At 39.1% G+C, this 13,726-nt stretch overlaps 1 protein-coding gene across 1 annotated transcript; it reads right to left on the bottom strand.

Moving 5' to 3' along the window:
* Positions 1-1,027: 1,027 nt before the first annotated feature.
* Positions 1,028-5,802, bottom strand: LOC145627830 (uncharacterized). Its single transcript, XM_081680176.1, has 8 exons — positions 5,275-5,802; positions 5,012-5,182; positions 4,530-4,727; positions 4,098-4,430; positions 3,734-3,980; positions 3,355-3,487; positions 1,367-1,555; positions 1,028-1,202 (listed from the first exon to the last, which is right to left on the bottom strand). The coding sequence occupies exons 1-8, from the start codon at positions 5,800-5,802 to the stop codon at positions 1,028-1,030; spliced, it is 1,974 nt and encodes a 657-aa protein (XP_081536302.1).
* Positions 5,803-13,726: the final 7,924 nt, after the last annotated feature.

A 13,726-nucleotide genomic window follows, 5' to 3' on the forward strand; every position in this document is an offset into this window, starting at 1 on the left:
AATGCGTGCGGGAGACAAGTTCATATTCGCCCCATGTTATGAGGAGTACGTTTAACCATGTGTAATTCAATTCTTTCTACATTTGAATTATTTGTTGTACCCTAATTATTGATGTGTTTGTGTATTGTGAATTTATGTAGGTATCATTGGTTCCTCATGGTGATTTGTCCTGCTAATAACACAATCTTTCACCTTGATTCAGCTCGATCAACAAAGAAGTACCTCGTGATGTCTTTACTACAAAAGTAAATATAGCTACCTAGTGTTGAGTATCTTAACCTAACTCATTTAGTAATTAAACTAATCAAATTTGATTTTACTTTCCTATAGTATTATGAAGAAGATACATGGTCGTGCTCCACGGGGTCCTACATGGAAATCACCTATGGTAATGCCACATCATATTGTGATTATCTTAATAAACAGTGCTAAAACAATTGTGGGTTTTATGTGACGTTTGATTAATTTGATTTGTTCCTATGCTAGTGCCCACAACAAGATAATGGAGTTGATTGTGGATTATACGTGATGAGATTCATGCTTGAGATAGCGACTCATTGTTCAAACACCATACATCTTGATGAGGTACGACCTTTTTTTTTTTTTTTTTTTTTTTTTTTTTTTGGAAAATAAGATTTTATTACCAAAAAGAGAAAGTTACAACTTACAGAAGCTAAGTTATAACTACCACCAGAACACCAAAAGACCGAAAACAACAGGTCACCCCACGACCAGTTCTAGACCCACACCTAGCCACCTTCTAGGAAGGGTTCTAGGAAGGGCCTAGAACAACTGGACTCAGATTTCCGGCCACCTTCTAGGAAGAGTTCCGGAAACCAGGACCAGACAACAAAAAAAACCAGAAAACAACAAAGCCCAACACCCGAAGAACACCAAAACCAACAGCCAGAAGCAGACATACCTGCAAACCGACTAAAGAAACCAAAAAAAACAAAGATAGACAACAAAACGAGCACCAAAGCAACAATAATAACAAACTACAGCAACAAAGACAACTTCAAAACAGTCATGCAAAAACAAAAACAGCACTGCAGCTGCAAGAAAACAGGGCACAGCAACACCAAAAGCAGAACGCAGCACCAGCAGCAACGAGCAGCAAGGCAGAACAGTGCAGCAGCAGCAGAAGCAAATCAGCAGCAGCAAAAAGCAAAGCAGCAACAGCAAACAGCATCAGCAACACACTGCAGCAACCCAGCAGCTCAGCACAGCACAACAGAACACAATCTACCAGCAGCAAAGCAGCCAGCAGGCAACAAAGCACAGCAAGTAGCAGCAACAATCATAGCCTACAGCAGCACACAGCAGCAAAGACAGCAGAACAGCAGCGCAACATGAGTAAAAAAACCAGAACAGCAGCTGGCACTGCAGACCAGCAGCAATAGCAAGCAGCAGGCACATCAACAGCAACACAGCAACACCAACAGCAGACAGCATTGCAGCAGCACAGAAAGCAGGTTGCAGCAACACAGTAGCACAGCAAAGCACAGCAACACAAAACCAGCAGAGCTTCCAGCAGACAGCAACTAGAACCAGCCTGCAGAGAAGGAAACCGATACAAAAAGAAACGACGGGAAACCCAGTATCAGAACCCAACCCAATGAAACCAGAACATAAACACAAAGAGCCCGAGACAAGCCCTAAACAATCAAATATTTGCTTCCCGCCGGGATTCTACAAACTGAGTGAAAGACAATATCCCGAACAAGGGCATCAACTGATTTGCAACAACTAGTAAAGAGAACTGCATTCCTTTGAATCCAAATACCATAAACCGTTTCAGTAAATGCCACCTGGATCACTTTATTCTTCAATCTGGAACTTCTGCAGATTTTCTTCATCCAATCAATCTCATCACTAAACTGCTGAACAGGCTTAGAAACACGTAAGATCCCCAAAACCTTACTCCAAACCTTCCTAGAGAAATCACAATCAAAGAAAAGATGCTGAACACTTCCATTGCCATTCAGACAAAGGAAACACTTAGGATCACAAGAGATGTGCCATTGAAGCAACTTATCCTTAGTGACAAGCCTATTCCATAAAGCTAGACACAATATGAAAACACTCTTGGGAGTTGCTAAGTTATGGCAAGTAACTCTCTTCCAAGGAACTTTAGGCACTTGAGGCCTAATAGCAGCATAAAGCTTCTTGATTTTCATCTTGTTGCCCTGAACAAAACCATCCCATCCCCCTTGATCATTCACAACATCTCTACAACTCAAAATCTTTTTCAAGAACCAGGAGCATCTAGCAGGGGTAGGAGTGGTCCAACAATATTTGTGCTTGAAATAGTAGATATGAACCCACTTAACCCAAAGATTATCAGCCTTGTGAGCAATATCCCAAAGTAACTTAGTGACAGCTGCTTTATTCCACTCAGGAAGAGAAAGCAGATTACAGCCACCACAAACTTTAGGAAGACAAACATTATTCCAAGCAACCAAAGACTTCTTAGCAGGAGCAGAGGATCCAGTCCAAAGAAAGCATCTGAACCTAGCCTCAATCTCTTTCAGAATTTTCTTCGGAAGAATAAAAATTTGAGCCCAATAAGTCTGTATACCAAACAAAACACTCTTCACCAATTGAAGCCTCCCAGGCATAGGACAGGTGTTTAGCCATCAACCCTTGAATCCTAGCAGTGACTCTCTCCACCAAAGGCCTACATTGAGCAATAGTAAGCTTCTTTGAAGAGAGAGGGACCCCAAGATACCTAAAAGGAATGGAGCCTTGAGAAACACCAAGAAGCTCCCTCAACTCATTCTGAACCTCAAAAGAGACACCTACAAAGTAGACTTCACTTTTATCAAGATTAGCAGAGAGCCCAGAGGCACTCGAGAATTTCGAGAAGGCTTGGAAGAGAAGCTTAACAGAAACACTATCAGCTCGAGAAAACATCAATAAATCATCAGCAAACATCATGTGAGTTAGGTTTAACTTTTCACATCTAGGGTGAAAGTTAAAGTCAGGAGACAACCTAAGCTTATCAAGGCATCTTGAGAGGTATTCCATACCAATAGCAAAGAGAAAGGGAGACATATGATCACCTTGCCTTAGCCCTTTCTTAGCTTCAAAGGGGGGGGGGGGGCAGGAAAACCATTAATAAGAATAGAATAAGAGACAGAAGTAAGACAATTCCAGATCCAATCAACAAATCTCTGAGGGAAACCAAGCTCTTGCATGACAGTGATCAAGAAACCCCACTCAACCGAATCATAGGCTTTCTTCAAATCCACCTTAACCATACACCTAGGAGAGATAAATTTGTGATCATAGCCTTTGATCAATTCAGTTGCAAGAAGAATATTGTCACCAATGTGCTTGCCAGGAATGAACCCTGCCTGAGCATCATCAATCACCTCACCAATGACAGCGGCAAGCCTAGCAATTATGACTTTAGAAATGAGCTTATAGACCACAGTACAACAGGCTATAGGTCTAAAATCCTTAACATGAGAAGCAGAAAGGACTTTAGGGACCAAAGTAATAGTTGTACAATTCCATTGCCTAGGCAAAATCCCATTATTAAAGAAATCAATAACACTAGCATAAATATCATCTTTCACAATATGCCAAGCTCTCTTAAAGAAATAGGAGTTAAAGCCATCAATACCAGGAGCTTTAGTGTTATCAATTCCCTTAAGGCCAGCATCAATTTCATCATGAGAGATAGGCCTAATGAGGTAGCTCTGAGCAGCAGAGCTAAGCTGCTTACCCCTCCGCATAGTAATAAGGTCAACAGCAGGGAGCCAAGGAGCCTGAGTCCCTAATAGAGACTTATAGAAAGAGATAATTTCATGAGAGATAGCATATGGATCCTTAAGCAACACCTGATTAGAATCAAAAATAGAATCAATTCTATTCCTTGCTTGCCTAGTCTTCATCACAGAAAAGAAGTAGTGGGAATTGCCATCTCCAAGCTTAACCCAATTAATCCTAGATTTTTGCTTGAAGATGCTTTCCTGAATATCATTCCAATGCTTAACAACCTTAATAGCATCAGATTCTTTAGCATATAAATCCAAATCATCAGGATTCTGAGCCATTAAGGTTTGAATCCTAGAAAGCTCATCATTAGCCTGGTCAATCTTTTCCTCAATGTTGCCAAACTGCTTGCTAGTAAGAGACTTGATACTAGACTTTACAGAATTGAGCTTCTGCCAAACAGAATTACCAGAGCCCCAAGCCTGCGAAACAGTATCAAGAAAATCAGGGTGATCCACAATACAGTTTAGAAACCGAAAAGGTCTACCTTTCCCCACAGGGCTAGAGCAAATATCCAGCAAAACAGGACTATGATCAGATAAAGAAGGAGGGAGATAAACAGTCTCCACATGCCCATGAGAAGCTAACCAAGCTTGATTACCAAAGGCTCTATCAAGTCTAGAGAGTGTTCTAGGGCCAGTATGAGCCTTATTAGACCAAGAGTAGAAGGACCCTTTGCTTTTGAGCTCAGTGAGGTCCAAATCATCAACCAAATTCTGAAAGTCTCTAGTCTCATAATCAGTAACATCAACACCATGAAGCCTATCAGAAGCATGAAGAACAGAGTTATAATCACCAACACAAAGCCAAGGGGAATGCTGGATAGAGATGCTTCTGAGCCCCTCCCACAAAGAAAGCCTATCATCAATGGAGTGAAGACCATAGACAACAGTGAGAAAAATCTGAGTAGAGAGATCCTTAGAAGAAACAGTACAATGAATGAACTGTTCATGAATCTTCAAAACATTAACAGTTACTCTATCCACATTCCAACCAAGCCAAATCCTCCCTTTGGGAGAATGATCATAATTACACAACCAGAGCCAAGAAGAGCCAAACTTCTTCTGATAAGTGAGAACATTTTTCAACTTGATTTTTGTTTCAAGCAAACCAACAACATCAACTGAATGAGAGTGAAGCAACCTCCTTACAGAGGCAACTTTGCCAGGGTCATTCAGGCCCCTGACATTCCAAACAGAGTAAATCATGACACCAAAGGGGGATTAACCTCACCCCCGCTTGGATTAATAGTGAACCCACCTGCACCATCCATTTCATTTGCAAACAAAGCAACAAAAGCATTAGAGGTAGAAGCAGGCTGATGAACTCTAGTTTGCTGGCTTTTTGTTTTCCTCCCTACTATTCTCCTACCCTCATCTGAATTCTTAGATGTATGAACCTGTGGAGTAATAATAGATTGACCATGAACAGAAACCCCAACATCAACAGCAGCAGAAGGAGCAGGATCATGGTAGGCTTAGGAGCCCAAACTTGCTTTTGCTTAGGAGGAATAGGAGCCGGTTGCTTAGAAGCCTGCTTAGGCAAAGGAGGCTTAACAGAGCAATCATGACCAATCTTGTTACACTTAGAGCAAAAAGAAGGAGCCCACTCATACACCACCCTAATCTCCAATAATTCCTTCAAAGGACTCTCAACCCACACAGAGGATGGGAAAGGCTTTGTAACATCAATCTCAATTAGAACCCTAGCAAAAGACACTCTAAGCTGTCTAGTAGTACACTCATCAGCACAAATTGGCACTCCAAGCAAACTACCAAGGCGGCTAAGAGTATGAGATCCCCAACAATTAAGTGGAAGATTAGGGAATTTAACCCAAAGAGGAATAGTTCTAAGTATTTCAGCATGAAAATCAAAATCAGGGCACCAAGGCTTCACTATTGCAGGCTTTCCAAAGAACATATGAGGACCAGAACAAAGAACAGTATCTCTATCATCACTAGAACACATATTGATAATAAAGTACCCATCATCATGCCAATACACATCTGGTTTTTGCATATCATTTTATTGTTGAGCAAAGAAACGAAGAACAGCAGCAATAGTAGGATAAAAGCCAACCACATAAAAAACAAGAGCATTAGCCCATTTTCGATTACCTTCCTCAAGCTCGGCTGCTTGTAGCTCAGCAATTAGCTTCCCATCTTGCACTTTCGGAGCAACAAAGGATAGTGTAGCTCCTTTAGCAGCCAATTTCCAAGCAAAAGATGAAGCACGAGTCCCCTTCTGCTCCAGAACAGAGGAAGCAACACGGTTTTCAGAAGAATCGCGCGAGCTCAGCTCCAAGGCAGAAAGAGGAGCATCTCGATCTTCATTAATGTCATGCGCAATATGCTCCATAGAGGTTGAGGAAGGACATACAGCATGTCCTGTTGCACCGCCAAGCTCAGATCCACCAGCATCCAATGTAACAGTAACCCCCGAAACCCTAGGTACTGTTCCATTGAATTGCTTCGATTTGGCAGAAGCTTTAGCAACTGAAGTAGCTTCAACATCCACAGGAACGCCGGAAATATCACCACCAGCTGACTGAACTACCGGCGGCGCCGGAGTAAGCAGTTCATCCCCCTCTTGAATCGGGCTAGGAACAAAAGGGGTATTTGAAATCCCCAAATTCTTCAAAACCGGTGGCAATGGGGGGTTTTCAACCGGTGGCCAATTGCATTTTTCGCCTAGTGTTAGAGAATTCTTAATCAGAATTGGTTGATGGAGAACGGAGGTCCAAGGACCCTATTTATAGGAAAAAAGTAAAGAAATCGATAGAAAAGAGTATGATTTTAAATTAGAATAGAATTGGTTCTGTCGCAAAGATGTCGCCTAGAGACAGAGCTTATCGTTTGACGATGGTTAAAAGATAAAAACACGCTTGTACGAAATCCTTTTCCTAATATAATTAAGTAATTAGAATCCGCGTTAATTAGTTTTAAAATCTATTTTATCATAAAAAGCTTATTTTATTCCAAATAAAACTCTTTAAAATAATATTTATCAATTCTAATCCTACTAGGATAAAAGAGAACCTTCTTGCTAATTCTAGAAGACTATAACCCATCCAACTAGACTTAGGAATAATACTAAATAATAGGCCCTCCACTTGATCATTGGGCCGCATTTAAGAACAAAATCGGGTAAATTTGAATGGCCATTTTCATAGAATAGAGTAGGTTTTCAACAACAGGAAGAGAGATTTTTAATAAAAACAATCGCAACATTAAACTTTTCACACTTTCACTTCATTCGATAATCTAATAACATGAAAGGTATTCATCACTGGGTTTGGTTTTGGGGAGACACAATTTGGTGTCTACAGAAGCCCCCACTTTGATCGAGTTTGGAGAAACGCAGGTTTCAAAAACAAAAGTCAAAGTAGCGATCGGGACAGAGAATGATTAAGAACGTTCTGCGATACTAAATAATTCTTGTTATGCCGATACCTGAAACTAGAATTAGTTAAAATAGATAAAAGAGTTAAGAAACAAGTATCTTGCAACGTCGAGCACACGTCTCTGTAGTAACAGATTTATGACTATCTTCCTCAAGCTGGGAGATGCCGCCTGAAGACTGCTACGCTTATAACTACCTTTAATCTCCGTTGTGATAATCTTCTGCAAGCTAGGGAACACTATTGAAGATTGCTCTGCTTAAAACGACAATCTACCGTTTTTTGACCATCTTATGCAAGTTAGGGAACACGATCGAAGATAACTCCGCTTGAAGACATCCTCATTTGTTTGTGACAACTCTCCACAAGCTAGGGAACGCCGTCAAAGATAACTCCGTGTGCAGCAATATTATGTTTTGTTGTGATAATATTCCGAATAAAATTACCGAAGACCCCCGCTTGTTGATCCTCCATGAGCGCTTGAATTTTATTGTTGATGCTTTGGGTGATGACAATCCTCTTTTCTTTGGAATAATTGTCAACACAACTCTTGAATAATGTACGAAAACCCGATTTAGGGAAAGTTGTCAATGCTACGTAATAATTCGTCCTTGGAAATGTTGCCACAATTAAGCGACGATCCCTATCTCAGAAATTTTACCAAAATCCATTTTGGGAAAGGTTGCCAATGCTTGGTAACAATCTGTGAAAGGAATAGTGTCCTTCGAACAAGTGTATTATTCTGATAATGGGTTCAGAATTACTAGAAAGCTAATATATTCAGTAAGGTCAAGTGATCGGAATGCTAGGGTGGAGGTCGTTTCCGATCACTAATATGAATAAATAATTAATATTACAGCTTAATCTTGATTGAACCCTTTGGGTCACACCCAAGTAGTCAACGAGCCGAAGCGACGAATTAATTCGAAAGGAATTAATGAGTCGACTAAGTAATATTTATTTAGACCGTCGGAAATTCGTGTTTAGAGCGTCGAAACCGAGCGTCAGAAGTCAAGTTAAAAATAATAAAAAAAAGGAGACGTGCAAATAGTAATAAATCAACATAATTCCCAAAATACCCCTATCATTGGAGTTCCCCGAGCAATCTGAGTGCTAGAGGCATAATGCATAGCATGGTGGCTAGCATGCGCACCAAGCCGAGCCTAGGCTGGCTGGTGCGTGCTAGCGGACCATTGCTAGCAGCTTCGGCATCCAAGGGAAGCAAGCTGTAGCAGCCCGCACTCGGAGTGCGCGACTTGCTAGCCGGAAGTAACATCCGCCCACATCTCCGTAGTGCGGGTAGCTGGGCCGTGGTGCGGGTAGCTGGGTCGTGGGGCGGGCAGTTGGGCCGTGGGGCGGGCTGCTTGGCCGTAAGCAAGGAGGAGTAAATGGGAGCTTAGTGAATGGGAGGACATGTGGCACATGTAGAGGAAGAGAGTGGGGAGCAAGTATGGTCCCCCCCTCTCCAAGTGGTCCTCACTTTTTTTCTCATGAATAGTTGAACCTTGTTGATTTATTACTAGCCTGCTTACAGAATTTTATTTTGCTTTCAAAATAAAATGTGAAAATCCCACTATCCCACATTGGCGAGAGAGACAATCATACACTTATAATTTCCTATAATAACCCAAGTAAGAACATTGGAAATGATGCTTGAGTAAAATTTGTAAAGGGCATCACAACTAAGTGAAAACCCTTGAACTCAAGAGTTGGAAAAGGTATCACATTTAGTGAAAGCCTTTAAACTCAATTACTCGGGTTTTATTGGTCGGGTCTTGCTAACCCCAAGACATTGGACCTCGTCGATAATCGATGGTGCGGGTGGATCAACGTAGGAGGCTTCGTAAATTCGAAGCTGGCTTTCAAGTAAGAGCCCAATCAGTCGGGCAAAGCGCGCTCCAAAGTAATCGTTTTATCTTAATCTTATTATTAATTTAATTATGTCTATGGTTTTATTTATTACGAGTGCAGTCTTGTTTTTGGGTTTGTTTCCACAGTGAGTCGGACTCACTAAACCCCAACAACGGTATCGCAGCCTCGCTCGTATATTTTTTAAATCATAATAATTTTCAAGGTGTTTTTATGGCTTAATTATTCTGGTTTTAAGTTGCTAATTACATTAGTAGCTCGTTTTATCAATTTTAACCTCGTATTAGAGCTGACTTCAGCTCCAAAACCCAGATTTCGACCAAAAAATAGTGAATTTTTGGTGGAAAAGGCGTTCTAGAAATGGTTTTACGCTTTCAGGACTTGGTGTTTAGCCAAAAAAAGACCAGAAATGCACTTTTTGAGGGGTTTTTGTTTTTACGAAAAAAATTTAAGTCTTTCTAACCTTGAAAATTAATTGCATATTTATGGTGGTTATGTAATTAGTTCAATACTTATTTTATATGTAATTTTAAACCTCTTTAGGCATGATTACTTGGTTGTAATATGTGTTTGAAAGCTTGGTTTTATTTTTAACATAATTGCAAATTAATTACATTAAGTTTGAACTTGTTGTTCTTGGAGGCTTCTAAGTACTAAAGATTCAATCTTTAATTATGTTAAGTGAATGAAACTTTGAGTTACTAAATTCCATGAATTTTTGTTAAACTTTGTTGATTTAATCATTTTTTAGTTGATTGGAATCATAAAGTTTGAAACTTGTTATAGAAATTTGTTTATCTTCATATTGGAAGATATAATTTTTCAAGGATTCACAAGTATTAAAGTTGGAGTATTTATTAAACTTATGTTCATTTTTCCAACTTGATCACGATTAAAAGTAGGTCGTTGGGGCTACTAACCCTAACCAAATTAGAAATTTATAATACCTAAACTTACACTAAACTAGTTAGTGGAAAGTAAAGGGTCGAACCCAAAAGGACTAAGTGTATTAATTTGTGCCAACTATACTACTAGGAAAGGTCGTGAGATAGAGAGAGGTTAAACTAAACACGACTAAGAACAAACAACTAAAACTAGGGAAAGTGGAATCCAATTACATCAATGTATTAAACAACATCATACAAATAGATGAAAATGACCTTGATTAGGAACATCAACACATTTAACTCACTCTCGCACAATTAAGCATGTTAATTATCCTACTAAACTAATTCACTCTCGTGCAACTAGCCTAGCAAAGGTATGGAAGAATTTAGGGCTCTCAACCAACTCACTCTCGCACAATTGATTGAAAGCACAATTAAGAGCATATAATTGATTAGCTAGAAAGATTCTAATCCATAGAAGCATCACCCATACACAATAATCAAGAAACAATTTCATACTTATCACAATCAATCATTCAATTCATTAATATAACCTTCATCCAATTCCCTATAACAAAACCTAAGCTAACATAATCAAGAAAGACATGGAAAACAAGGTAAAATATGAATAAAAACAAGATTAAACAAACAAACTAAGTAATCTACTAAAATCAACAAACAAAAAGCAAAAAAACTAAGAATTAAGCAAAGAAATAAAGATGAGAGAAAGTTAGAAAATGCTCATTGAATAGATGAGAAGAAGTTCCACAAAGTTGCTTCTTCAACCTCTCAAAAACTCCATGGAAATCCAAGCTTTCTCTCTCTACACTACTCCTAAACTAGAGAGAGAAAATAAAAATAGACTAAACTAATCTAATGCTAGGTAAAATAATGTTGATTAAAAGTAATGAGAAAATAACCCTAAAGGGGTATTTATAATACATGTTAAAAAAAAATAAAAATAAAATAAAAGAAATTAAAAAGAAATAAAACTGAATAAAACAATTAAAATAACTAAACTAAAAACCAAAAAAAACAAAACTACTTTAAAATAAAATAAAAGGAAATGAAAAGAAAAAAGAAACCCCAAAACCCCCTAAACCCGTCCAAACCCACGAAAAGCATCAGACCCCTCCTTCCCCCAAATTCACTTCGTTGTTTCTCTAATATTTGGACTTCGCCATTTACGCATCATCAACCATCATCACCACCACTCATAAATTTCAATTAGTATTATCTAGCATCATCACATCGCAGCTGTCCGATTTTCATTAAAAGTCACGCGCGAAGCTCGTGAAATGGCTTGGTCGAACCATGGGTTGGTGTGGCCGAACTACGGGGTTGGTTCGGTCGAACCATGGTTGTGTTCGACCACACCTCTTCAATTTAAAAAAATTGGAAAGTCTCTGACTCGTACTTCGACAGAACTCTTATTGGGTTTGCTCGAACCCAAATGAACTTGAATTGATCTAAGTTAGCTCTATTTTTAGCTGATGCTTGTGCGAATTGATTGATTGGAGCTGCAGGAATTTGCGATTTGTTGCTTAATTGTTGCTGGTTGTTGACGGTGGTGCAGGGGTTGATGTTGGTTCAGGTGCGTTGGGATGGTTGGTGATTGAAAATTGTGGTGCGGCTGGTGGTGGATACGGAGGCTAATGGTGGTTGTTGGCGGTTTTTAAGGTGCGGGTTGCGTGAGGGAGCAGTGCGTGAGGTGGTGAATGGAGGAGGAGAGGGGTTGCTGCTTGGTGTCGTGGTGAGTTGCTGGTTTGGTGGTTCAGGGCGGTGTGGCTGGGTTGTTGTTGCGGGGTGTTGGTGTATTGGAGGTGACTGGTGGTTGCTGTTTTATGTGGTGAAGGGGGCAGCAGTGGTGGAGCCGGTGGTTGCTGTTTTGTGTGTGGAAGTCGTGGAGCAGGGGAGCTTAGTTGTGGCTGTGATGGGTGGGTGCTGGTGGCTGATGTTTGTGTTGGTGTTGTTGGGGGAAAGCAGGGAGCAAGGGATTGGTGTGTGATATTGGTTGGTGGTAGCTTGGAGCATGTTGTTTGACTCAATTCTCGGACCTTGAACCCGATCGACCAAGGACCCGAAAACACCTATAACCAAAACACGAGGGGATTTTTAAACGGTAAAATTAAATTAAATTAAATAAAATAAGATAAATAAAGTAAAATAAAAATAAGATAAATAAAGTAAAATAAAATGCTAAAACTAAATAAATAATAAAATTAAATGAAATAACATAAAATAAAGAAAACAAACTAGAAACTAAAAGAAAAATAAATAAAAAGAGAGAAACTAGGAATTAATAAAACTAAGTTAATCTAAATTAAACTAACAACTAAAAATACTCAAATAAAAAGATAAAAGACGAGAATAAGCAAAATAATAGAAATAAAGGATAAAATGAGCTTAATTATTGAAATAAGCCGGAAAAGTATTCAATAAACACCCCTAAAAGTGACATAAAAGTCACTTATCAAACTCCCCCAAGCTAACCATTTGCTCGTCCTCAAGCAAATTAACATGAAACACGGTAGAAGTAGAGTAATTTATTCAAGCAAATCTAAGACACTAAAGGAGACAAGAATGTACACTAACTCACTTTCATAGGAATCATGGTCGATTTTAGCAACTGAAGACAAGCCGTTTAAACCCCTAGATCGCCCTAGAGGACGAGTGTGCTCTCGTGAGGGTGTCCTAAGAGTTAAAACCACAACTATAAACAAAAACCAAGGCAAGGCAATAAAAAGAAAAGAAAAAGAAACATAAAAAGAGAAAGAAAACACAAAGTTCATATTTGGACGAGAGATAGGAACAAGCACCAATGAATGCAAACCTTTCTAAATAGACAAATGTATGCACGTTCCAAGATGTCAATGGTTGATTGAAACATAACATATGCTAAGCTTAGAGAACTAATAGGGACACAATCAACCCTAGCCCCAACCAATCGGGTCGCGTTCTCTCCACTAGCTTCAAATCAACCCTTAAGCTAGCTTCTCATGATTCCACGAAGGAACCGGAAAAAGATAAAGAAACGAAAAACTTTGAGAAGGTAATCCCAACATCTCAACTATGCATACTCTCTCCATAGGTTTGAAGTCTATCTCCCTCCATCGTTCTTTGACTAAACCCCACTAAAGTCTAATGGTCTTTTATTGGGTTGTAACGTAAGGCTAAGGGTTAAGGCAGGGTAAAAATTTGAAAATTTTGGTGATATTTCCTAAGTGAAGAAAAAGAGTGGCCTACTCTCAAAAACAAACTCAAGAAGTCACAAAATATCAAACAAAAATAGCAATAATGCCATCTCCCCCAAGCTTATTCAACACTAACACAATACATACCAAAACCGAAGTAACGCTCCCCCCCCCCCCCCCCCAAGCTTGAACGAAGCATTGTTCTCAATGCTTAAACTAGGGAAGAAAACGAAATCAAACTAAAATATTTTTGTGTGTTTTTGTTTCTTTTTCAAGTTTTTTATTTATTTTTTTATTTTTTAAATCTTATTTGACGTCCTTGCCTTTTTTTTTTTTTTTAACTATGGACGGCTTTTTCTTGAAACTTCATTTGATTTTCTTGAATTGCATCTTTCTTCTCAAACTTTTTTTTGCATTTTCTTTACAAGCTCAACTTTCAATACCGTACTTAAACCAATTCACAAAATGTCTTGTTCAATTTCAACACTCTCAAAACTCCAACCTCACATGCCAATGCTTCACTAACTAAAAGGGTTGGTAAACATAGGCCATTGGGTTTGTAATGTGGTTAAGATAAGAAAGGGAAAATTAGG

This window comes from Chenopodium album, chromosome 4 (genome assembly GCF_948465745.1).
Source record: "Chenopodium album chromosome 4, dcCheAlbu1.1, whole genome shotgun sequence".
In the NCBI taxonomy this organism is placed as follows: domain Eukaryota; kingdom Viridiplantae; phylum Streptophyta; class Magnoliopsida; order Caryophyllales; family Amaranthaceae; genus Chenopodium; species Chenopodium album.